Genomic DNA, 27,462 nt, shown 5'->3' with positions numbered 1-27,462 from the left:
TCTACACTTAGTAGTGATTATGATTTCCAGATTTGCCAAAGCTATGAACAAAAGTGACCTAATATTTAAAGATCCACAGCAAAAAATATTTTTTACAAGGAAGAGGAAAAAATACTGAACTCCTCTGCCCAGCGTTGAACCTCTGAACTTAAGAAAAGAGCAATGCAAGGTGTGTATTTATGCTTTGTTGTCCATCTGTATTTGGGATAAAATATTAACCCTTAATAAGCTTTTTAAAATTTTAAATAGCAGCAATTTTGTTATAGCGTGTTAAGATCTGATTTTAGATGTTGAATTGTCTTGCCTTGCAAGCCAAATTGGACACATCTACACGAGATGTTTACTACGCAGTAAACGTCTACGTGTGTACCCCTGTTAGGCTGGAATAAACTCATATACTCCACAGCAGGAGAATACTTGTAAATACAAGTACTTGTAAATAGTTGCACTTGTAAGTACAAGTACTATCCTGCCACAGAATGAAAAAGTCTGCAGCAGTACAAGTATAGATACTGCTTGGCTGGCTTGGGCATGAGGTTGCTTCAGTGTGGGGTCTGCCTGCTGCCTATCCTCATGCTCCAGCCGACCCCTCTGCAGCACGTTGAGCCAAGGGAAGCAGCCCTGGGCTGGCAGGCTAACCCCCCAGGCTCCCTGCCAGCTGGGGCTGCTCCAGCCCAGCTCAACGTGCTGCATATGAATAAACTCCAGAGCTAATTGCTCCTGGGTGCATGTTCAAATGGCGTGCCTAGAAGCAATAAACTCTGGAGGAAATAGCCCCTTGTTGGCTGGAAGACACGGGTTCCCACATTTTTCTTCTTTAAAGAAGAATCCATTTTTAAAGTTTGGTCATGACTCTTTCATATATTCTTGCAACCCACTTTTGGGTCATGACCCACAGGTTGAGAAATGCTGCAACAAAGCACTGGTTGTCCGGCCAGCTGAGTCATCCCATAACTCATTAAATCAGATGTGATGATGAAAAAATAGATGTTGAATCATTGTGTACCCAAACAGAATACAGAAGCTCCTCTTCCATTAACTCTCTCAGCAAATCCCCACTCTTAAGGATAGCTCTCATTGTGTCACATGGGAGCCTTCCAGATGGTTAGCCATTGGTCAGCAGAAGTCTCTGGCTGATCCATCAGAGATCTCACTGGCCTAGGACTAAGAGATTAAAAATGCCTCAGGACAGTCCCTTGGTTCCTAATTTTGCAACTGCAAAAGCATGTTGTAGAAGTTTTCTCTCATCACCTAAAAGACTAATGCATTTACTAATTTTTCTTGTACTTTCTCCTTTACATTTGGTTGTGTTACATAGGTATGTCCCCATACTCTATGCAGGTTTTCCCCCTGAAACTGTATCTGCATAATAGAAGTAGTGGCTTTATTTCTTTTGAAGAAAATAGTTGCTGTGCATTTCAAAAAAAAAAAAAAAAAAAAGGGAGGTGGGGGGGGCTGCTATAGTTGCCAGATTTTACTGTCAGGTTTTATTCCTGATTTTGCTGTCAGTGCTGAAACAATATTGAGATTCAAGATACCTGTTTTTCCCAAGAGTGAAATATCTAGGACAAACCAGCAGATCTGAGTGTCTATGAGAAGATTGTTCCCCTGCAAGGAATGCAATAATTGTTTGGTGCTTGTCTTCTGGTCTTGAAGTAAAAGTGAGAGGAAGGTGAAGGTCCTTCTCTTAGAACAGACTACGACACCCGGTCCATCCACCGCAAGGGAAGATCAGCATAGAGCTGTTTCCAAGCAAGGTCTCAAATCATCAGAAGTCGTCATTCAGAAGCTCTAAAAATGCTTTGAAACTCTGGGATCCAGATGCTCATTGTTGAAAACTTCACTCTTTGTTATACATATGGTTTGCACCATTAGTAAAGTCTGCAAAGTACCTTGGGATCCATTCAGTGCAACTGCCCATACTCTATAGGATCAGGACCTATCTTGACGATAGGTACAACTTTGCTTTGTTGGCTGCGTGGATATATTCAAGATCTGTTTTGCACTGTACAAATACGGCATTATTTGGTAATGCTGGTTTTCCTTCGCGTTGTTTTATCTAGGGAGCATCTTTGAAAGCCAATGAAAGAAAATATGTAAAAAGCCAAGAAACACTTTGGGTGTTTCTTCATCTCTTGATGCCCACGCTTAACTCCCTCTAATATGCTTAGGCATTACACACACACATCAATGGGAAATATAGATATCAATCTGTATTGCATTCGCTCATCAGACCTTTATTGCTCTTTGTCATCTTTGTTGCATTGACTGTTTTATCTTTCACAGGTTTCATCTTTATGTAAAGAAAAAAAAAAGGAAGAAGAAGAAGAAAAAAATTGCTCCTAATTTCAGAGTCTTTACTACAGTTCTCAAATGTAAATCTATTGTAGGCTACAACTGAGGTTGCTTAAGCCAGCACAACATTGTGCTGTTTGTACAGAATAGAGAGCATGTGATTTTTGTGTTTTAATATTACCCTTTTCTCCTCAGCTTAGAGAAACAGATGCAAACTTGGGGAAGAGCTCCAGGATCCTAACTGGGATGTTGCGAAGGTAAGGCCAAGGTAGGGACACATTTCCCTCTCTCCTCTCTCTTTCTGTCCCCCGCCTCCCTCCCTTTTTTTTTTTAAACCGTATCTCCGAGTTTTGCTAACTTGCGTATTTTTCTGTATAGTCCTATGTGTAGAATCTCTTGAAACTAAAAGCTGATATTGAAGCTGGCTTGCATTGAAGGAGGGGAAAGAATCAGATTGGAGGGAAGGTTTTCCCACAGAGGTTTTTCTTACACAATGGAAAGAATTTAGTCTGGCTGTAACATAGTTTTCAATAGCCTCAGGTGCAGCCTCTTTGTGCAGCCATTTGTCTTTCTTGTTGTATTCCAAAAATAAGTTCTTTCTCCGCGATACCTGACCCATTATTTCGGGGGATGCAGCCAAGTATTTTAACGCGTTAGCTTGATTTTATTCTTGTACATTCAGAGAAGCGTGTGCGTGTTTGTGTGTGCATGTGTGTGTATTTCAAAGTATTTGTACTTATTTAGACTTGGAGCATCGTTCTTAATTAAGTCTTTCATTTGGGATGCAATAGGGAGCACAATGCACCAATATGACAAACGTGTGTCCCTAGGATTTAAAGTAAAGTGGGAAGAAACATTTTTAGCATCTTAAAAATCTGTCTTGGACTGGGGAAAGGAAGTAACGGACTGAATTTCAGTTGCCTTGAATTTAAATCAGCAGCTTACCAGGCAGCTTTTTTGAATCGGTGGAATCCCCTGACCTGTAGGGTTTATACAGCAAAGCAACATTTATGTGGCTCTGTGGTGTCCATATTTTTACGGTTGTATTCAGCTTCTTAAAGAAGAAAAGGGTCAGCCTAGTGGGTGGTGTCAGACGTTATGAGAGAGAAACTTTTTAAGGAAGATGGAGTTTAATAGAATATGCTGCAAGAATTTGATATGTGGTGACCCTTCAGAAGTCCCTTTGCAAGGTACAAGCTTTCACATCGTGCGTATTTGTTTAAGGCAGTTTGGTAAAACTTTTTTTTTTAAAGCAAAGTTCCTGATTTATCGCTAGCCCTGGAAAATACCGACAAACAGAATTTAATAAGTTATTCTTTTGTGCCAGCTTTATCTCTCCATAAGTCGAGCCGGGAAAATAGCTTGCTTCGTTCCGTATATACCCAGCTGACAAAGGTTAAGATAACTGCCCCTTATGCCTCCATTTCACCGACTTCTCTCAATTCCAACTCTGAACCGTAACATAGAAAATTCTCTGATTAAGAGTAATATGTAAATGACATAAGCTAAATTCAAAATCCACAGAGAAAGGAAGTGGCGATTGAAAGAGATGGTTGAGTGCCTGTAGACAATCAAAAAAAACACACAACCAAACCCATAGCCTCCCCAGGAAGGGCCCTGCGACATGAGCTGTAACGAATATTCTGCATATGTCTCCATTTTGTCAAATCTCATTAAAGGGGCTTCTTGCTTTATGTCAATTGAGCTGTCTAAAAATCATTCATCATTTTTAGTGTAAAAAAATCGTGCAGTTATTTAAATAATATCATATTAATGTTAAAGTTCAGCTGTCACTTAATAGTATGGCTTAATCAGACATAGCATTTAGGAAAAATAGTTTTTTCGGGCTTTGCTAGGCTTTCAGGTTGGCAGATTCAAATAAGGATTTATGGGTTTCTAAACCAATGTATTTTTTCCATGTTTATGCTTGATGTACCTCAGCCTTTTTGGCAGGACCCTGTAGTCTGTTATTTTCAATAAAATAAAGTATCTCCTCATATTGTGTTTGAATACATTTGCAAGTAATTTGGAGAAGCTGAAACAAAAACATATGCTGTAACCTTTGACTTTGTTTTGTGTTTGGGAATCACAGTGAGAAGTCCTAGTTTATAAGTGCTCCATAAAACAAATGAAAAATATGACCTTTGTAAAATATACTCGAGGCTCTGTTTCCAGACAAATGGATTATGTAGTCAAACACTAAAAAGGCCTGTTTTTTAATGTCAGAAGGCCAATGGATTTCCTTTTTCTTTGTCAAAAAATGCCTGACTGAGTCACCCATCTGGATAAAAGGCAGATGAAGGTTTGGGCCAAGCAAATAGGAGGGATACTCATGGAATGATACAGATGTGCGTCAGGAAGTGCCTGTGCAGTGGTGATGCACATAGGAAGAGCTCCTCTGAAAATTTGCTCGTGCCATTATTTGCAAATACTTAACAGATTCCAGAAGAGACTTCACTTTATTTTAGGACTGAAAGGACAAACCTGGCTGGGGATATTCCAACCAACCTCGGCAGCTCCCAAATGTTAATTGAATTATGGAAGGAACAACAGCAAGATGCAAAACCAGGAAGTCAGCAAAGATCTCGATAGATCAAGTGAAAGTGTAGGAAAGTAATTACCGTCAATTGGCAGTTGGGTCTGAATTCTGCTTACTGTGCTAGCTACCGTGCAGGCACTCATCTAATTACTGGAACCAATAAAGAACAATGATACAGGGCTATTATCATATAGAAAGGGCATTAAGCTAAATGCTGCAGTTTTTACTCGCCAGTAGGAATCTGCTGCTATTCTTTGAAGCTGTGTGCCTGCCTTAGTCATTAATGTGATCTGTTAAATGGAACCGTTTGTGTTTTTTACAGCTGGAAATGTCTGAGCACCTTTTCTTATGAGCATGATCACGTGTTATTTTAAAAGCTAGATAACTTGATAGACTTCTGTTGCATACTCTTATGGTATCCAAGTATGGATTTAGGAACTAAAATGATGCGTGAGATCCTTTTCAGCTATGCGGCACCTTTCTTTAACGTTTAGAAATGGGGGCTTGAAGTGAAGATAGGGTAAATCACAAAGTAAGATGCAGCAAATTAATGGCAGATTAGGGAGAGAAACCTTACCAGTAGGGGGCAACCTTTTTCGTAAGCATGCCACAAATGAGGTCCATGCTCTCTCAAATTGCCACGCTGATCTCTTTTCCATGCCCAGTCTTCTGCTCTTCTTTCTGCTCCTAAAAGAAACAGTCACCTCCTAGGTATCAGAGTTCATTACATACTACTGGTAAGTGCCTATGGGTATCCATGTGATGAAAGATCTGTAATAAATGTTTTTAAAAAATTCTTCTCACTTAACCTGAAACTTTGTCTTTCTATGTTCCCAAATATGCCATTTTTCTGTATAATGAAAAAAACATATGCTGGCTGGTGACTATGTTGATATCAGCAAATTGGGAAGGTCAGGCAAAAGGGTTAAGAGGCTATTTAATCATATTCCTTGACACTTAACCAGATTTCCACACACATCATAAAAATGAAGACAGTCAACAACAATCAGACATTTTCAGTACATAATAGTAGCTCACCAAGTTTTCAGTTACAAAGTTTCTAAATTCTAGTATAATGAATGTATTATATGTCTGATATGCATAATATGATTCCTGCCTAATATTATGCCTCTACCCTATCTTATAACGAGGCCCCATCTAAAGCATCCAGTCTTGAACCTTCAGTCCCTTTCTGAGCTGTAAGAGTTTTCAGTCTATTAGAAAGATGTCAAATGGGGTGTAAACCCCACCCCAAATTATAAAACCCCCCTTCATATTTTCAGAAACAAAACTGTTGTCCTGGATTGAGATCAGTAGCCATGATAAACTTTAATAATGCAACTGGGTCAGTCTAAACAACTTGAACAGTCCAGTTAGAAACAAATAAAACCAGGCCCTGAATAAAAATGCCAGGAGAGGTGAATCTCAATCCTACTATAAATAAAGACAGCACCTGCCGGCTTCCTTTCTGAAGGAGCCATAGTAGAACCCAAGAACTTTTTGACATTATCATCACTGAAAAAAAATAGAAGTCTCCAAATGACACATCTTCCCACTAGAACGTCACAGCTTCTGACTTTGCAGCTGTATGTTTTAATCATTCCAATTTTCATCTTCCTAGTTGTTATGCATGGGATGCTGAAAAACCTCATGAACATAGCTGCCCATATAAAAGATCCTATTTAAGACTTACTTCTAAAGAGGACACTGCCATTAATGCAACGGATGGAAATGACACAATAAGTGACCAACTTTCATGTGATAAATTATGTGAATTGCCAACACCTGCATGACCATCAATATTAGAACCAGTAAAAGGAGCAGCAGTAGAGGCACTGTAACAGAGGTGAAGGTGTCTCACCATGATTCCAGAGGCATAAGATGAAGCTGCACTTCATATTCATGCAAAAGGCAGCTCCCAGTTGACACAGCTGTAAAATAGGGTTTCAGGTTGGAAAGGTAAATGTAACCAGACATAATTCTAGCCCCGTTACTCCCTTGTGGTAACTGCCATTTCTAGCATTCTTCAACTATGCTAGCCATACGGGGTGCTTGTTTTGGGGGCGCCTTGGGTCTTTAGTAGGGCTGCATGAAGCTTCAGTCACTGATTCGATTTGGAGGAGATTCGGCCTGATTTGGCAGCTGAATCTCCAGAACCAAATCGAATCAGGACACCCATTAATCTTTCCAAGTCAAGTCAGAAGCCTCCGATTCAATTCGGAGAGATTTGATGATTCGGCCGTAGACACAGCTTTATATGTTTTTTCTACCTACCTTGAGGTACCATGCACAGCTCGTGAACACTGAGAATGGTGGGGTGGATGGAGCATGCCACGGGAGTGTGGGATGGTCCCCCGCGTGCTCGGCAGCAGACACCCCCCCCCCCCCGGCTCCCCAGCTCAGCGACTGATGCTCCCTGGGTCTGGGGCCGAACGCCAAGCTGGGGAGGTGCACGGGAGGGGGTCTACCACCAGGCATGTGGGGGACACCACCACGCTCCCATGGGATGCTCCACCTGCCCCACCATCTCAGCATTCACAAGCCGTGCCTGGTACCTCGAGGTATGTAGAAAAAACATAAAGCTGTGTCTATGGCCGAATTGCTGATTCTCCAAATTGGAACTGAATCTTCAGATTCAGCTGAAATGAATCAGGACAGTGATCCAAATCAGCTAATCAAATCACTGTCCCCCGCATCAGGCTGAATCCAAATTGCACACCCGTAGTAGTTAGTATTAGAGGGCAAGCTTCTTCAACATTCTTCTCAGCTCTATCTGGATATCACTGCCCAGCTCTCCAGGTTCCTTTTGCAATCTAAAACTTTTTAGTCCTATGCTTATTTTTTAACATTTTGTAGATGCCCTAAACACTGCCTGTAGAGAAGATGCATGAGAAACTTCTGTGCCCTAGGACCAGAAGTCACCAACCCCTGCCCTAGATAGCAGCAGCAGAAGCAGCTCTGGTCGTTGAGCCTGCAGCAGTAGCACCTCCGTTCTTGTGCTTCCTCTAAGTCAGTGCCTTGTCTTGGGCACCGGTTGCCTACCCCAAGTTAGGCTACTGCTTGAGAATCCTGGTTTGGGAATAAAATATGTTCTTTCTCCTAGCACTTTTCAAATTATTGCAACTGTTGTTAAGAAGCCTTCATTTCCTCCATTGTCCTTATGTCTGAGATGAAAACATAGTATCCTCTCAGGCCCGACATAAGCTTCCCTTCCACAGATTGATCATGGTGGATAGCAACATAGCATAGTGGATGGACGGGTTCTCTTCCATGCTTCCACACTCCTTGAGACTTGAAAAATCGATTAGGGTCTGCTTTGCCTTCCCATATATTTTCTTCTTCCTTTCTTGACCATCTAGCCCACACTTCCACACACAACAAATATCAGAAAAAGACAGTCACATACTGAGGCAAACCGGAACAGCAGTGGGAGTAATCACAGCACTGTTTCCTCATGTTCTCTCCCTTACTTTTTTGCCCTTCAAAAAGATCTCAGCCATAAACTTTTCTTTCGAGCAGAAGCCTCCCTTAGTAGCAGTCATTGGGTATCCATAAGTGATTATTTTAAATAAATGAGAGTCAAGGATTTTTGTGGCTGATATGTTTTATTGGACCAACCGGGATTAACTTAGACAAGCTTTCAAATATAAGGCATTCTTCATCTGGTCTGAGGAAAGAAGCAGGCACAGCAATGATTAAAAACAATGGGTAGGGCTGTTGAAGAGGAGAGAAATCCCCAGGAGTAGCAGACAAATAATTAGCAGAAGAAAACGAGCCTGATTTAATGGGAGATCAAGACCTATCAAATGGAAGGAGGGGCATTATCACTTGTAGTGTGAAGAAAGAATTTCACAAAATTAGATAAATTATAATGTGCCATAAAACCAGTATCAATGTTCAGGCTCGGTTTCTTAGTGTTAGGCCAGCTGAGGATTTTATTTTGTTCCCAAACTTGAGTTTTAAAGGTGTTTCCCTTGACCCTGAAGATATTTAACTCGGAAAGAGAGAAGTGTTTTCTGGGAAATGTGCTCCTACTGGCATTTGTGTGCATCTGTCCATTATATTTTATTTTAAACTGGATAACTTCTACTTTTACAACCCACGTTATCATGGTTTTAGAGAAATCTCCTTTCCAGCAAAAATGTTGCACATTTGGTTTCAAGCCAGCAGTTTTTGTTGTGTTTTTTTTTTTTTAAATAAGTTTAAGTAGAACCTGTTTTATTGGCTTTTGGGTACAGAAGGAAAAATATTTCAAGTGTACTTCTGGGCTGAAAAGTAATAGAAAGAGCATCTTTTTGTGCAGCAGACAGATTGTGAACTTGGAGCTGCATCTGGGATGAAGGCCAGAGGCACAACAAGCTCATCATTGAGCACCTGGGGTGGGGGTGGGCACGGGCACAGGGGGCATGCTGACCACTGCAGACCAGAGGAGTGTAGGGGGCACAGGGTATGGGTGTAGGAGCAGCACTGGGCTGTGGCAGAGACTCCAGGGGGAAGACCCTGGTGCTTCCTCGTAGTTGATGCCCGGAGCTGGTACCCACTCACCCTGCCCTAGTTACACTACTAAGGCCTCAATTCAGCAAAGTCCACTGAGCACCTGCTTAACTTTAGGCAAGGGGACCGTCCTCGTAGTGAATCGAAATATGGAGGGGAGCCAGTGACAGCGGTGCTTACTTATTTCTTAGGGTAGCACCGTTATCTTTGGCTTGCGCTGAAGAAATAGCTGAACCCCTGTTGTTTATGCTCTTAAACATGTGCCATAAATTATACAGGTTGCATCACATTGACTTGGTAATGGCACAGTGAGAACAGTATTATTTTTCATTTCCCAGCATTTAAATTAGCAATTTGCATATTACATTGATGTAAATATTTGCGTCGCACTGTTGAAGTAACCCTGGCCATTTATTGACAAACCTTGTGGCTCAGCTAATTATAAGGTATCTTGAATAATGAACGTACCATTGCTCTACGTTATTGCAGAACAAATCTGAGAACTAATTACCAATGGTCATTCTGGTCATTTTTCCCACTTTAAAAGGCTGTCTTGTTTCTTTGTTGAAGTGATGGGCAAAACATCTGGAAAACTTAAATGTAATGTCAGCAGAATTCCTAAGGGTATAAACATTCTTCATTATTAGGAATTCCAACCAGAAAACATGTAAACCTTTAAGACATTTCAAATAAAGGAATACAGTTATCCTGGGGATTAAGAAACGTATCAATAGTACTAAGCAGGAAGAATTTAAAAAATCAGCATATATTATTCTGGGTTTCATGTTCTTATTTCAGATATGAAATGCTCTCTTATGTTTTTCAAGATGTATTTCATGTAATTAATGAGCAGTTAACAGCCAATTTCCAGATCTGGCCCAGCTTCCCGCAGACAGTATTATGCATGTGTGGAAATGATAAAAAGCCCTGGAAAAATCACATTCTTTTCTTCTGTGGGCTCATCCTGTACAGTGCAGAGCTCCCTTTGCATGCTGCTGTTCAGCTCCCATATGTCTAGATAGGGAGAATTCTCAGTATTACACAGAAGACACTCAACGCCTCTGGAATCATGCCATGTACAACAATTTCAGTAATGCAAGCATGTTACGATGGCTAAATTTGTCCATTTTTGAGAGTTTAGTTAGGGGGAGGAAAAAATCTCCTCTGACTTTGAAACTAAGCAAACAAGTCCATAAACAGTAAGGCAACTGATGTTTTATTTTAATAACGTTTTTGATGCATAAGGTAATAAAAAGGGTCCATCTGCCTACTTCTAAAATCTCATTACAGTTATGCAAAGTGTTGTGTCCATCTCTTCTTCAGAGAGACCTGGGCATTTTGTTTTATTTTTCAGTTCATGTTGAAAGACTGTTTCTCTGTGCCCAGTTGACCGCCTCTCCTCCCTTGTGTACATGCTGGACAATATTCTAAACAGCCTTCGTTAGATGGTCCCTTTTTTCTTTTTTTATGTACTGTGGCCTTTATACTTTCTTTTATATCATCTGGAATTACTGTCTCATTTGTCCCCCCTGCCTCTAACTCCCCCCCCGCCCCCCCCCCCCCCCGCTATGTCCAGCTAAGCATCTGGAAATAACATCATCTAAAGCACAGTTATGTTTCTGCAGGAAAAGTACGATCCCAATGGGCCTTGCTCCATGCTAGTCATCCTAGACGACATATACCAAGAATGTAAGGTATTACAATAGGTTAAATATCATGTAACCCCTTGTAGTTGTGCTGTGCGTTGAGACCTACTTACTGTCATTAAGAGGCAAGAGCCTAAAGGAAGTAGTAAAGTTCACTGTATTTTGTGTCATGCAAGTGAAACAAAAGGCATTTCATAGTGTTATTCTGCAGCCAAAGCGTCCTGTGACATGCATGTCATTTTGAGGGAAGGCAAGGCTCATGCCAACCATGCTTTCTTAGGACAAGTACAAATTAATTCAAACATTGTATTCTGAAATAGCAAACAAAAAATGAAAATATTTGAAATATCCCTCAGGTTGCTTCTGCAGGTGAAGTAGAAAAATCATTAGCTTCACTGGTAGTCATTCAAGTTATTGAAAGTAACTCTTCTTAAGTCAGTGAATTTGATATGTCCAGCTGTGAATGGAGGATCACTTCTATTTTGACCCCACTTATAGCTGTCATAGAACAACATATGTACTCAACTACACCTAAGATATACAAAGGAACGTATTCAAGGCAATCATTTCTAAACATAAAGTCCTGTTGAAATTATGACGATTTGCATGTTGCCTTACCATGTTGGGGAACACCTTTTGATCAATGAGATGACTGGAAGATGAGTATAGTCATATGTAGGTAGGTAACTTCTGTATGACTGTGTCTGAGGAGGCCCTTGTGTTCCATTATGTGCATGAAATAATTTCCATGCAAAAAAAATGCTTCAGAGACTAGGGCTAGGGACAGAAGCTTCAAATAAACAGGTATAGGTCACTGGAAACTGATTTAGATCTGTAACACAACAGAAGTTCAGCGCACAGAAACCTCTTTCAAACTGGCCAAAACCAGTTTAAGAGAAACCTGGATGGATGTAGTATCAGACTTCACTGATTTAGGTTAAATCAGTTTATTCAAGTTCTGTCCCACATTCCCTCCAGATTCAAGTTAGCTCACAGTCCCCCAGCATCCCAGGAGGCTTTGCACCTTCCCCACAAACCCCTTCCTTGCAGGATCAGCAGGCTAGCCTTGGCCTAACTTCTGGCCTGGGCCACTGCAGGCATGCAGCTACATTTCCAGAATTAAAAATGAATGTCTGTTCACTTGCGTATCAGTTCAATCTACACAGTTTAGACTAACCTGCAAAGATTGAATCAATTCAGCCTTGGGCATTTTGACTGTCTGTAGTTAGCCCAAAAGAGGAAATATTTGGTGCACTGATCTTACCACCTCCACTTTTGAAGTTCAGGATTGAGGAGGTAATTTTTTTTTGTTGGATCACTTAGTGCTTTATTCTGCAAGTCTTACTTGTATGTGTAATTCTTATGCAGGCATTCTTGTTGTCAAAACTCTTGAATGAGCAATATTTGTGAAAGGTTTCCAGAACAGGGCCTGACATATGACAGTGCTTCCTGATAAAATCCGAAACTAAGAAATACATGATCAGTTAGAGCTTGGTGAGGAAGATAAGTTTATGCTGTTACAGTGGAAAAGGGAGAATTACACTGAGGGAGAACTTTTATCCCTGACTAGCACGTGGATATGTTGGACTGGACCTTGGCATCCAGGGGAAGAAATGCTCACATATCACTGATCTGCCGAACAGCTGTCTGTAGAATAACAAAGTCATGAATTAAAAGGGGGGGGGGAGTGTCTCATAATACGAGATTGTTTAGTCTGCTCTGTGGTTGGGAAGATGAAGATTTGATTGTTTTCCCTGAGCCTAGATGAATGTGGAAGATTCAGTTCAGATCAAAACAGGCCTATGAAGTCACAGCAGAATCACAGCAAGTTGTAATAGTAAAAGAAAATACCCTTTTATAACTAATAAATTCCCAATTTCCACCCAGTATCATTAAACCAGGATTCCATCAAAGGAAAGACTCTTGCAACCTGCTTGTGTATAGATGCAAATCTACACACTGTAAGCAATGCCTTTGCCCTGGACTGAGCTTATTTCCAAGACAAAACAATGGGTCCTTCTTCAAATACATATTTTATGAATTGCTTTTTTTGAGGCAACTGAGGAATTACTGAAGTTGCACAGAATATGCCCATCATTTTCTAGGAGGAAAAAAACAGGTTTGTGAAGGTTAAACCTTAGTATCTGGAAATAACATGGTTTAGACACTGCAAGTGTAAGTCATCAATTTGAAATCAGTGGTGCAATAGACTCACATCAGCTGAAGGCCTGACTCATATAATAAAGCTGTTGATTTTTAAACATCGTTTGGTTTCATTTCTCATCTTCCTTGTGGTTTTATATGTGCTAATGAGTTCTATATCTGTACACAGTTTCTCTTAAGTGGTATTAATATTTTCCAGTTCAGGGAAACAGTAAAAGAGGTTTCCTATGACTCGTGTGTGTTCTGCAAATATTTACTTATCATTCTGAGACCATTAACATGGTTAACCCAGAAAATCTCTCCATGTAACATTTATTATCTAATAGCTTTTGTTTAACTTGGACTTTGTAATATTAAGCCAAACTGTATTATCGGACTCAGAAGGTTGTTGTAGCATCTGTATTGGATTTGAGATGAAGTGTGTCCTAAAGTACCTTCTGTCCCTGGAGAATTCAATCTTCACCTTGCCTTTTGCAGAAGATCAATTTATTACTTACAAAGAGAACATGTTTGGCCAAATTCTTTTCTTGAATACAAGTCACAACTTGGGCAATTTGATGCTAAAAATGCATCTTTCTGCATATTTGTATGCAGATGCTTCTGCAAGCAAAATGTACACCTGGAAGTCTATAAAGCACTGTGCACTCTTATCACCCTGTTGAAATAATAAACCGGGGACTGTTTTAAAATGTGGTTCTCGATATGTCTGGTCTTGCCTTGTTATTGGAAGGCATATGGTCCACTTTATCCATACAGGGAAATTCCCTTGCTGTTTTCTGTCACCGCTAGATTTTTTTTTTCAGTGTAGTTTTAAGTGTGAATGGTTCACATGTGTTGATTGTGAAGGTAACATTGTTCCAGTGCTGTAAGCCAATTACTCTTAGTGGAAATATGGGGCCTTTTACTTTATTTGTGAGCAGCTATTATAATACTAGACCAGTACAAAGCAATGTTTCACATTTACCAGTGTACCACACTATTACACCATTGTGTTTTAATCCACTGTAGGTGGATGGAGAACTTTAGCCATCTGCTTTATTTAATGATATAAATCAGTAAACAATATATGCACGTTACACATTTGGCCATTCAAGATGCCCATATTTCCAATCTGAATATTTACATTGTAAATTGGCGTATTCACATATCAGCTTGTTTCTGGTTTAAAAGGCTCGCTGTGTTCATAAGATGGTACAAAGCAAGCTCAGTAACAGCTCATACCCAGTGCAGGTGGTCGAGCTAGTTGCCACACAGATCAAAAGTCAAACAACTGTGAATCTTCCTTTGAAATGGCAGTTAGTGAGACAAGGCTGGTCTTATCTCCACAAACAAGAAAGTTATAGATATACATCATGAACTTCTGAGAACAAAAGGGGTTTTCATATTCATCCAGCATCAGAAACCCCAGTGCTGCTGACTTTTGTGAAAACTTCTTTGGAATATAAAGAGCATCTTATTTTATTGGGAAAAATTTAAAGAAAGGGTTCAGAATTATTCAACATAAGAAGTGGTCACTGATTTCAAACTTTTTGGAATAGGAAAAATCTGGCTTATCCAAAAGAGAAAGGTGGGGGGGAAGGGAGTGCATTAAAAACAAAATTAATGAAGTTGTGATCACCCAAAATGTTTCTGTAGTGATAGCCAGAATAAATCATTTCCAGGCATCTATGCAAATTTTATCTAAGAAAAATCTTCTCGTTTGTCGGCATGTTGTTTTGAAGAAACAGATGAGGACCCAACCTATTTTAACTGTGCAAGCATATTTTTTTACAAAGTAGTTCCTTTTTATTTTATAAGAATGTTTCTTTAAAAATAAATTTCTGCAGCTTGTGCCCAGGCTTAGGTCATTAAAATGGTTATATATGCAAAGTCAGATTCTCATCTGATATATGCTGACATAGCTGCAATGACTTCCATGGACCTACACTTTCTTAAACCAACTGAGGATCAAGCTCAGGCACAAAGGCCAGACTTCCATGAGTGCTTTATGTGGACAAAGTCTAGTCGCCTACAAATAAAGATAATTTGTAGCAATCCCTTGAAAAAGGTAGCCCTGAAGACCACATCATATAAAGAGCTTTGTGTAGGTAGAGGGACCCTCCTGTAGGAATTTATGTGCAAGAGTCAAAGCCTTACATTATATTCGTATTAATTTAAAATAACACTTCATTGATCTCTCTCCTGCCATTCCTGATACCACATATTTCAATGAACGGCTGCACTCTAGTTGAACGTAGGATGAAGCAAATGTCTGCTTTAAGGATCTTGTTTATCTTGCTTACGGTCAGTGAAACCAATGGCATGATTTCAACTTCTTATTTTAACGTGGGGGGGGTTTACTTGTTTTTTTCTTTTACATTAGCATCACAAAGGTAGTATGAAAGTTTGACTGGGCATCAGAAGAGTTTCTGTGGAATCACTGGCGCAAAGAGAGAGTTTCCATGGCCAATGGATCAGTGAGGATGATCAAACAGCTAACAAAGCGCAGTCGCTCCACAAAAGTTGTGTGCTGATGGATCACACTTACATGCCTCCCATTTACGCTACGTTGCAACAGTCTATTAAAGCAAGAGGATACCTACTAAAATAATCTCTTGAGCAGGTTTCCATGTTTTCACGGACTTTAAGATGCTTGCCAAAGGTGTAAGTGTAGAGAAAAATATTTGAGTCGATAAAGACAATACATTTTGATAACATATATGGAGTCATAACCACCTCTGCATACCCAGAAGAAGAGAAGAGTGATGTTGTCCTTGGTGTTTCAGTCTAATCCCAGTGCACGCAAATACTTCCCACATATTTTAAACTCTTCCTGGTGATTGTTAGAAAGGGTGTCCTTCTAATTACCCTTCACTGTGATGTATTATTACTGACTGTTATTAAGCAGCTGTTGTTTCACTGGTGGCAAGATGAAGTATAACCTGTACAAATAAACGTAAGGCATTAGGTAGATGGGTAGCTAGGATGGTTTAACCAGGGATGAGCCTCCCTTGAGTAGGAGGCAGAACTAGATGGCCTCATGAGATTCGTTTCAGCCATACTTTGCTATGATCCTAAGGTAATTTAGATGAAAAGCATCCTACCAGTGCATACATTTTATGACCTATTACCACAACACTTTCACTTTGGAAGGAGTTGGAGGTAACATATTTGGACTGCGCAGTTAAGGTTGACAGTCCAGTTTGCCTCCTGATTTATGGAATAGCACGGTAGCCTTCCATGCAAACAGCCTTCCACTATTGCCATTGCCCAGCTTGTTTAGAGAATAAATATGTACAATTGAAATCTCTTATTATTGATCCTCATTGCCTACTTGGATTTTACAAATAGGATTTTGAAAAAAATACGTGTTCACATATAGCCAAAAACTAATTTCCCAGGAAGACCTATTTTGCCGTAAAAAAACAGAAATGCAGTTTTGCCATCAAGTTTAGCCATGACAGTAATTTAAGAATCCATGATTTCCAAAGGTAATACCAACAATAAATCAGTGGCTAAAAAAATGGTTTTGCCTTTGATTTAAAGCTAGTATGTGATATTAAAGATTATTAATGATTTCAGAACTATGTACACTAGAAACATGTAGAGACATGGCCCTGCTCTTAGTCTGTATTCGATTTGGGGAGCAGAAGGCAATTTCAATAGTAGTGACTCCTAGAGATTTATGGGAAGATAGAGGTAAGTTGAAGTAGGTGGTTATGCTGCTGTAGATAACTCTCTTTCCAGTTACATTCTGTAGATCGTGACTTGGACTGGTACACTTGGCTGGTCATTTTTTAATGGTTGGTATTGAATTATTGATGATTCAATACCAAGCAAGGGAGGAATAAAATGCCATGTGCTATAGATTTTTGATATAGGTAGAATTCTATATTGTGTGTATTATATGTAGTTAAAAATGTTAGACAGCTAGATAGATAAATAGATAGCTATCTGTAATAGATATATAGATCTAGATATAGATCTATATTAGAGATCTGTATTATAGATTTGTATTATAGATGTATAGATCTATAATATATAGATCTATATATCAATATTATAACCTAGATGTATATCTAGATGTAGTCACATCTGTATATATAAAAAATGAATTAAATGTGCCTATGTGGACATACATGCATTTATAATATAATTATAATATTTGGGTTAAACAATATTATTCCATATCACTATATATATAGTTGTTATATACAGTTGAATATAGTTAATATATATCCTTATTAAGTAAAGCTTGATGGCAGTGTATGAAGTGCTTTGCAGACAAGAAGCTATGGCCCGAGCCTCAATGTGAAAGCAGACGTGTGTCAATGATGTATAGGATGCTGAACATGATTTTTAAAAAATGCAGCAGAATTTTTGTCATCTTCTGTTTTAGGCAGTGGTTTTGTAGGTTTAAAATTCTATTAATTGAAATGAATGGAAAAGCTTGTTGCAAATGTTTGCTATCTGAGTCTGAGAGGAGGAGCAGGTGCACAAGACAGCAGAGAAGTGCTCGGTTTGATAAATGTAAGGAGCAGCTCATATAGGAGTTTCTATTTTGTCCTTTTGCTCCATTGACCCAATTACAGTTTTTTACTGTGGCTGTTCTTGCTAATATAGATTGCTCAGGAGGCCTGTTAAAGTTGGTCCTCTTCTCTAAAATGACTTCAGTTTGGGCCTTGGTGTCATCCCCTTTCTCCAATGTAGGTTCTGAAACTCTATAAGCATAGTTTGAAAGGTCTGACTCTGTTTTGAGGATAGGGAGATAGGTGGCACTAAAGAATGCCTTTCCATATAGAAAGCCACCACATTACTATGTGATGGATTTCAGGTTAATCCACTTATTCAGGGATTTCTATTTTGTGCTGCTAGTTATTTGGGTTCTTTTTTATTTCAGTCTCACCAAAACTCATTAAGTGGCCCTCAAGCCAAAATAATTGCCCACCCCTGGCATAGAGGCACTGCATGGTAGACACTAAGGTACAAGATGGCTGCAAGCTCCTCTGTGCCTTCCAAAAAGTGGAAGAGGGTACAGTCCAGTGCAAAACCTTTCACAGCTGCTCTCAAACTGACACCAGCTTCTGTCGAGTTTCATCCCAAAATAAAGATGTCACCCATCACAGTGCTCTGTATCTCCCATACATTTGTTCCTATGGCTGGAAAAAAAAATTCAATATTCTGTCTTCCAAAAGCAAGGTGTATCTTATTTGGGGGTGTGCAGTATGCACAAAAATATGGTATTACTGTGTGCTTAGTGGAAATGGGTTTCTACTTATTGTTTTTTCTTATGTAGACATTGAGTAATTCTTATAGGGAAAATGTTCTCAAACATTCATTCGATTCTTATATTAAATTATGGCTTAGATTAGAACTGGAAAATTATGTAAATATTTATTTTACCATCACACCATTAAAGACAGCATATTTATATTGTGACTTTCAACCATCTATATCTAGAAAGCAAAACTGGTCCTGTTCAGGTAGTACTCATTTTCACTTTCCAGATCTAAGGCATGGCTAGAACGTAGTTGGTTCCCAGCACCGCAGGGAAATATTTAAATAATAAGGGGGGCGGAAAGCTTATGTGCCTATACAAAACATTTTGAGGGGTTTTCAGGGGGGGTGGGGGTTAAGCTTTTGCTTTATTATCAACTCCCTTGACTTTTAATAATAAATGCTGGGTTAATTTTACTTATGAGTGACATCTAATCTATTTTTAAAATCCAATCAGCCGTATTATAAGTTGTGTGTTGCATAATGAAAGTGTTTTTTGCACATTGGATCACAGTGGCCACCATTCAAGTCAGCATTTGCCAAATATTAGCACGTACGAGTAGCGTCTGAGATACTAGATAGTTAGAAGTGGAAATTACTGTTGCGTCTCAGATGACCCTGGTTGGTAACCTTTTGGCAGTAATGTCTTTTTTAATGGTTATCACAGTTGCAGCACACTCAAACAAGTTGTGTTTTAGCTGTTTTATATTGTCTGAATTTGGTTGTACTAAAGTGTTCTTCCGGTGAAGCTAAATCACTGTTCTCGAACGCGTCCATAACAGAGCACCATCAAACATCCTATCCTTCCCATATTATTAAAAAAAGGTTAATTGCTATATCTGAAAAATAGGCAAGGAGAAGCATGCTACTTCGATTTGGTAGTGAGTGAGGCCAGCGGTGGTGCCCACCACCGTCATGTTCCAAAATAGTAGTTCCAAATGCAGGGAGCACCGGAGCTCTTCTCTGCAGAAGAGAGAAGAACCATGTTTTTGCAATTAAATACTGAATGGGAATCTGTCCTTTGTTTTCTTTCTTATGTTAAATGTGTTACTTTTCCTTAATATGTAACATCTGAATTCTCTGCTGTTGTCTCATACAGGCACAGAAGTAAGCCTCTGTTCCCACAGTCTTGTTCTTTATGGAAAAACCACTGTCTTATTTCTGGTGGGCAGAGGAGATGTTAGGGTTATAGCCAAAGAGGACCTGTATAGCAGAGGACAGGATTTTAATACATGAGGGCAGAGAAGCCTCTCTCTCTTCCCCCAACCTCATGCACAGCATAACTGAATTGTAATACTGCACGCAAGGATGCTGGGTGGAAGCCGAGTTTCAAATACCAGCCAACATATTACAGTCCAAGGGGGTATGACTCGCCTGATTGAGAACATGGCCAGGCCTCGGCCTCCAACACTTTTGAATTTAGGATAGATGTTCAGCATTTCTTTTGGGAGATGGTCGGAAGGCGGGTGTTAGAATCATAGGACAGTAGGGCTGGAAGGGACCTCAGGAGGTCAGCTTGTCCAACCCCCCTGATCAAGGCAGGATCATCCCTGTTTAAACCTTCCCTTGTACTTCCTTTCTCCACCATCTTGTGTTGTATTGCTCTTTGAATCTGAAGCTACACCTTCTAGAAGGCTTTCTTACACTTTCACCATCCCCTTGCTGCATCTTCATTTAATGAGGGGCAGGATTTTACCTGGTTCTAATCTTGTCCATTTCCAATTTTTTTTATTTAACTAATACCTTCTGACATTGAACTGAAAGGTGGCTGGATAAGTAAGATGACTTCTTTCTTTAATGCCTTCTTTGCAATTTGGAGTCGTAACTTGGATTGAGTTTGTGCAAGTTCACAATAGTGCTTTGTCCTCTTTCTCATCACTTGCCAACCTACTACTGTTGTGGCAACCACTATAACCAAGCATGGTGTCAGCTAGTTTTACTATAAAACGGAAAAGTGCCAACAATTTTTATATAATTTGAAACACACTTCCAAGCAATGCAGTGAGGCACCCGATTATTAAATTCCTTGAAATGCCATCTGTTTTCTTTTTAATGGAGTCAGGCTTCAAAACTGGACAAGTGGACTGTGTTGAGATTAAAAGGAAAACAACACAAAATATTCTCTTAAAGTAAACATTTCCAAGAAAACTCTTATCCAGAACAAGAAAGAGCAGCAAAAGCAAAGGGGAGAGCTTGTAAGTGCGGTTATCAGTTATTTGCTGATCTTTAGTGTTGCACTTTCTCCAAAACTCAAGACAATGCATGCTATTTGTTTTAGGTTCCTCATTCCCAATTGCTAATTCAAACTAAAAGGTAAGAAACTGCTGAAACATTTGTTTTAATACATTGTTTGCATTATGCTTCACAGCATGGTATTTGGCATTGTTGTTAATGATTGAAGCATTAGCATTTTATTGTGTCAAGCAATTAAAAAGCTCAATATTGCCACTTCTTGGGTTGAGTCCATTAATACTGCAAGCATTAGTAAGAAACATATTAAAGAAGTTGAAAAAGGCCATAAATGTTCTGGTTATAAAGAGCACCTAATGCTTTTTCCAAGCCTTTACAAAGCAGTTTTAAAAAGCAAGGTGAGGTGAATAGATAAAAGGCTTTCTTGGTTTAGTTATGTCAATTTTGTTTTTTCCTGTAACTGCTGTGGTGGTTTTACTCATAAAGAGAGAACTGAGGCCATGCTGAAGAGGTATTTGTTCACCGCAGCTTGCGGATATTGTGAAAGTTCTCGAGTTTAATAAAGAACAAAACAAAAAAAAGCGTTTCTTAATTAGTAATATTATTTCACATGGTTCTGTCTTAGACAGTTTGGCACAATGGGCAATGAATACCTAGAAGATGCCCAGAATTTAATGAACATTGTGAGTTTGCAGAGCAAAACCTGTACCCTGTACTGGTGCTATCTGAACCTTATTTGAAAAATCACCTTATTTCACCATGCTTTAGGAAACAGAGAAAGATCAATTCAAGCATTTTGCTTTTGGTTATCCTTGTCTCGCTTTTGGATCCCAATAATTGGACACTTGCATTTCCACAGAAGCATAGTCATAGGTAGTGAGTTATCTACATGAGTACGACGATTGTCCCAGTTGCATGATTGGGTCCTATACATGCAAGTACCTTCCTTTGGTATAATGAAGAGGTATTCATGCATAAAGAGTAGAAAACAATGCAAAACTTTAAAAATATTGTTATTGATAGAACGCCTTCGTTATAAAAGTCATGAACCATGAAAGGTGCTATTACCTCGTCAAAGGGAAAGACATTTCCATAAGTGATGGGCCCAGATCAATGCTCCAGAGATGGATAGCATTCAACTTTGGAATTTGCTTTCATATTCACATTGTACAGGTAGGCACATGTGGATTAGATCAGAGTTTGGGGGAAATGCCTCCCCACACAGTGCTGTTCCCAGTCCAGATTCCCATATTGAAGCACAGACATGTCTGGTTTCAATGGCCTACTCTGTCCATTGGAAAAAAGAGTTTGTTTATTTTAAAATAAAATAAAACAAGCCTATTATGTATTGCAAAATATCAGTATTTTGTTTTATGAAGTGAGAACAAGACCAACGGGCTTGAAGCAACACGATCTCTCCCTGCTAACCTGTTTGGCCCTTGACCTGGGAGATGAACCTACTCAAGATAGAAGTGAATTTAATCTCCATTCAGTCCGTGGCCTCTCTACTGATACTTCTGTCACGGTATAATTTAAAATCTTACTGTTGCTTTCATTCTGAGCCCAAGTCAATTCCTTGTGCACAGTTGACACTACCATTTAGGCTGACGAGTGTACATTTTAAAACCAACCACAGGAAATGGCTTGGAAATGTGGAGGATATTAAGAAAATACTGCAGCACTGCCTTAGAAATAAAATGAGACCCCATTGACTCTGTTTTCTTATAGGACATTTAAAAGAGAGGTTTTGATCATTTTGTGAAAATATATCACAATTATTGAACACAAATGTGCTTCAAAATACACGGTGGTTTTTTGTAATAACAAAATGTGACATTTGGCATAGCAAAATGCCTTTTGACAAGGGTAGTTTCAGCTCTTGTAAACAAACTATTTTTCCCCCCACTGTGCTTGGATAAAAAGTATTCCCTTGATACTACTAATTTTTATGTGAGGTTTGAGAGTAAAAAATTGTTCAGGTCAGTGTTTACTGTGGAATTTGTTTTAGCTGGGAAGTCAGGTCAGAGCAGCCGAATTGGAAATAGTGCTTTTAACACCGATGGGCTGCATTCACTTTGGTACGTAGAGAATGGCAACAACAAATCATTAATATGAGTGCTATTCAAAGTCTTTCATATATACTGAGTGACCCTTGGTTGCAAGATGAACAAGAATGGACTTTAGCTTTTAGCTCTTTATTTTCTTGTCGGCTTTTTATTTTGTCCATTTTGTTTTTACCCTGTTTTTGAAACATTGATTTTATTATTTTATTTTGAAACATTATATATTTTTTCAAATTTTTTGAGAAAGAGATCTACATTTTTTTTAAAACGTCCTTCCGCTGCCAAATATTAACAGATGAACGAGACACAAATTAGCAGACCTTCTTTAGCCTTCTACCCAAATAAGCCATGCAATATTTTGAGGGTGAAGGGTGATTGTGGAAAACAGTGATTGCACAAATGAATGCTCTAAAGGCAAGTCTAAGAACTTTTGCCAATATAATAGCATCAGCTAGAAGTGTGATTTTTGGCAGCATTTGTATACTGCTCCAGCTTAGATATAGATATACCATCATGAAAGTGCTTTTGACAGTGTAGCTTGTTTCGTTTAGGAAACTGATGTAGGCAGTATCAGTCAGTTCTTTTTTGTGGTCTTAGGCTAAGTACAGACAGTCAAAAAGCCTGAGGCTGAATCGATTCAATTTTCACAGGTTAGTCTAAGCTGTGTAGATGCAACCGATAAGCAAGTGAACAGACAATCACTTTTGATTCTGGAAATGCAGCCACATGCCTGCAGTGGGTCAGGCCAGAAGCCAGCGAGCACTAGAGCACATCTCCCTGCTTGGCTGGAGCAGACAGCTTGCGCCAAGGTTAGCCTACCCACCATGCAGGGCGTGGTTGTGGGGGACTTTGAGTTAACTTGAATCTAGAGGGAATCTGGGACAGAAGTTCAGTAAACCGATAAAAACTAAATCAGTTGAGTCTGATACTACATCCATCCAGGTTTATCTTAAACTGCTTTCGGCCATTTTGAAAGCAGTTCATGTGCACCAAACTTCTGTTGCGTCACAGATCTAGACCATTTTCCGATCATTTATACTGGTTTATGTGTCATTTCTATCCCTAGCCTTAGGGTTCAGCTCTATTAATAAATTTTCACACTACAGTTATACTAGTACACTGTCAAACTTTGTTCTAGCATAGACTAGTCTTCAAAGTCTTGCCCTTGCATTAGAAACTGTTCTCTCTTCATATTGATCATTATTCATTTTAATAACTCTAACTTCCTGATCTGTGCTTAACTCGTCTGGCTTAGTTGCATTGTGGTTGCTTTGAATTAATGAATCTGCCTTTCATTTATCCTCCATACTTGAAAACTGCAAACAAATCTATAGTGGAGCACATGCCCTGGTATGAAAGGCAAGACATTTATTTACCAGTCCTTTTGTTTAATGGCTTTTCCTAACTACAACTCAAGCAAAAATGCCAACATGTTTCTTCACTGAATGAAAGAGGGAAGAATTCCCTTAGATTTATATCCTGCTTCATTACACTACTGTGTATATAGTAAAATGTTTGCTTTGGAAGGCAAAAAATAGTTGACATGCCCAGAATCTGTAAAAAAAAAAAAATTATGGCAGCTTTTTAATTCATATAAATTTGAATTATGGGCAACTTTATTGAATCATCAGTTTAAATAGTCTTCTCCATTTTGTTGTGTGGATGTTGCAGAATGAGAAAAAAATCAGTGTTTTTAAAATAAAATTCATGGCACTAGCAGCATGAATAAGTAAAATAAAGAAGGAAGTATTCCTGGTCCAGTTTTGTCACATGAACTCTTCAGCTCCAGGGTAATCTCCCCTCTCCAGAGGGGAGCCATGAAGAGGGGGCAAGAACAGTGGTGTTCTTCATATACTTTTGATGAGGTAATTATTGGGTACGTTGCATAATCTCTCATCCATTCTTCTTCTTCTTTGGCAATCCCTCACAGTCGAGGATGATCATCTTCCATGATTGTCTTATCTGTGTGTCCAAAGATGGCTGATGAGGCTATTGCAGCACGCACCTGTGTTTGTGTGGGGTGGGTGGCACTGGATTCTTGACTATGTCCGTGACACACTGTTTCTCCTGCTCCAGCTTTTCCATCTCTTGTTATTGTCTTGAGGCTTCAAAGTACTGAGATCCCTGCAGCAGACTCTTGCTCCATTTGGGGCAGTCCTGGGCAATAGTTTCCCACAAGTTGACATTGATGTTGCATATTTTTAAGTTGGCCTTGAGGATGTCCCTGAAGTGCTTTCTGTGTCCTCCTCTTGAGCGTATGCCTTGGCAGAGCTGGGAGAATAAAACTTGCTTCAGGAGCCTGGAATCAGACATCTGGATGACATGATTGGCCCGATGAAGCTGATGCCGTATAATCATTGCCTTAGTACTTGTACTGTTTGCTTGCCACGTTGGTGTGCCTGTTCCCACTGTATTCAGAGGATCTTCCACAAGCCGCATTGATGGCACTTCTCCAGCACCTTTAGATGTCTCCTGTATATTGTCCATATCTTTGCTCCATACAGCAAGATAGGGATCACGACTTCTTGATAAACCATGAGCCTGATTTCAGATCTGATGTTGTAGTCTTCGAATGCCCATTTCTTCAGGCGTCCAAAGGCTGCACTGGAACATTTGAGGCGATGTTGGATCGCTTTCTCAATGTCAACCTTCTGCAAGAGGTGGCTTCCAAGGTACAGGAAATAGTGTTCTCCAAAGTCTCACTGTGGATCTGGATTACCAGAGCTAGGGCCTGTTCATTAGGAGCTTGTTAATGGAGGACCTTAGTCTTCTGAATGTTAGGTATCAGTCCCATTTTCTTATATGCCCCTGTAAAGATGTTAATGATTGCTTGAAGGTCTGCTTCCAAGTGAGCACACACTACAGTATCATCAGCGTACTGGAGATTAATGATTGAGGTTAGGCTGGTCGTTTTGGCTCAAAGTCGGCTGAGGAAAACAGCTTACCATCCACTAAGTAGTTTAGGTCCACTCTGTGTGTAAGCTTGTTGGTGGTCAGATGTAGCATCACAGCAAGGAATATTTAGAAGAGTGTTGGAGCAATAACACAGCCTTGCTTAACTCCCATTTTAACCTTAAAGGGATCAGTGATAGATCCATTACTGAGACCCACTACTCACATACCATCATGGAGCAGGCAGAGAATGGTGACAGATTTCAGTGGGCATCCATACTTCAGAAGGATCCTCCATGATGCTTCTCGGCTGACAGAGTCGAAAGTTTTTGTGAGGTTAGAAAATCCATTAGAGAGACTTATGTTGTTCCTATAAAAGATATCACATTCACCCAAGGAACCTTGTCTGCCTATGTTGTTCCCGGCATTTCTCCTGCAGCTGGCAAGCAATGAAGATCGTATCAGTTGTGCTTCTTGATGCCCTAAACCCACGCTAAGATTCCTGGAGGACCTCTTCAGCAAGTGGAAGAAGGTAGTTTTTAGTTTTTAGTTCAGGAGGTAGTTTTTAGTGATCTTTCCTATAGTGGCCAGCAGAGCGATCCCTCTGTACTTTCCACAGTCAAACTGTTCTCCTTTCTTGAAATTTGTCACAATCATGGCATCCCTGAGGTCATCTAGGATTTCCCCCTTATTCTGGGTCCTGGAAGGGGTAACTGATAGGGCTCTGTGAAGCTTTGGTCCCTGATTCAATTCGGCGGAGATTTGGCCTGATTTGGTGGCCAAATCTCCAAATCCGAATCGAATCAGAGGACTCTTTAATCTCTCCAAATCAAATCAGAGCCTTCCAAATTGACTCAGAGAGATTCAGCGATTCAGACATAGAGACAGCTCTACATACCTCTAGGTAGCAGGGTTTCGTGAGTGCTATGATGCTGGGGGGCATGAAGTGTCCCACAGAACCATGGGGGGGTTCCCAGCGTGCTTGGCAGCAGACCCAGAAGTGGACCAGAAGTACTTTGGGTTTACTTCCAGGTCCGCCAGGGAGCGCACAGTGCCCCCCCCGCACCCTCCCAGCTTAGTGACTGGTGCCTCCTTGGTCGGGGGGGAGGCACCTGAGAGGTCCCCCTGCAGCTGATCATCGAGGCGTAGGGGGCGGGGGGTCAGCATTCTTGGCTTTCTTATATGTCAGTCTGATGAAACAAGAGGATAGCTCTTCCTCTTGTCCCTGTGTACCACAACCCACTCGGGAAAGCCATGATTTGCCTCTAGATTTAAACAATATGAAGTTTATTTACTCTGAAGGTGCCCACGTGATGAAATTCTCCTATAGCTGTCTCCACCCTGCATTATGTGCAAGGAGCTAAAGAAGATGGTATAACTGGGGCAGAACAAGGCCTTCTGGAAAGATTTTACTTACAAGCTCTTCCTCTTAAAAATATCATCTTTCCAGCGATGCAGATGTGCACAATAATCCTATAGGGATATTGGTATTTGGCTTGTTGGAGTACGAGCCCTGTTCCCAAGGTAAAGATATGCAGAGAGCCAAATTTTATTTGAAACTATTATACAAGACAGATATGGGAGCTCATGGAGTATTGTATTGCACGTCACATATTAAAGAGAAGCACATGGCTTTGGAGCTGCAAAATGAATAGCTCACAGCTAGGGAAACAAGTTATGTTTAAAAGAGATCCTTAACCACTCGTTTAAGTCATTAATCTGCCATTCACTAAGCAAATTTACAGCAGAATTGCCTTTATGGGATCATTTTTGAAAAGCTTACAAATGCTACAGACATTTTCACCTCTTAGATAACTGCGTAACAATAGCAAACCAAATATTGATGGCGAGCAATACTTCTGTGAGTGAATGTGTTGGACAGCTGCCACTTTCCACCCATGAGATTGCTGCATATCTGTGCTGG

The 27,462-nt window shown here is 39.9% G+C and overlaps 1 protein-coding gene across 3 annotated transcripts in view; it reads left to right on the top strand.

Annotated features, from left to right (window-relative positions):
• Nucleotides 1–27,462, top strand: part of VTI1A (vesicle transport through interaction with t-SNAREs 1A) — a 352,105-nt gene that overhangs the window by 218,555 nt on the left and 106,088 nt on the right. For 2 of the 3 annotated variants that reach the window (XM_006277966.4, XM_019485971.2), the window contains exon 7: nucleotides 2,491–2,552. In XM_006277966.4, coding sequence (XP_006278028.3) covers nucleotides 2,491–2,552 — 62 coding nt within the window. Of the gene's footprint in view, nucleotides 1–2,490; nucleotides 2,564–27,462 lie in introns of all 3 variants that reach the window. The other variant, XM_019485972.2, reaches the window with a different exon arrangement.

This window comes from Alligator mississippiensis, chromosome 6, assembly GCF_030867095.1.
Source record: "Alligator mississippiensis isolate rAllMis1 chromosome 6, rAllMis1, whole genome shotgun sequence".
Classification (NCBI taxonomy): Eukaryota; Metazoa; Chordata; order Crocodylia; family Alligatoridae; genus Alligator; species Alligator mississippiensis.
This window is presented reverse-complemented; position numbering and strand designations above follow the sequence as displayed.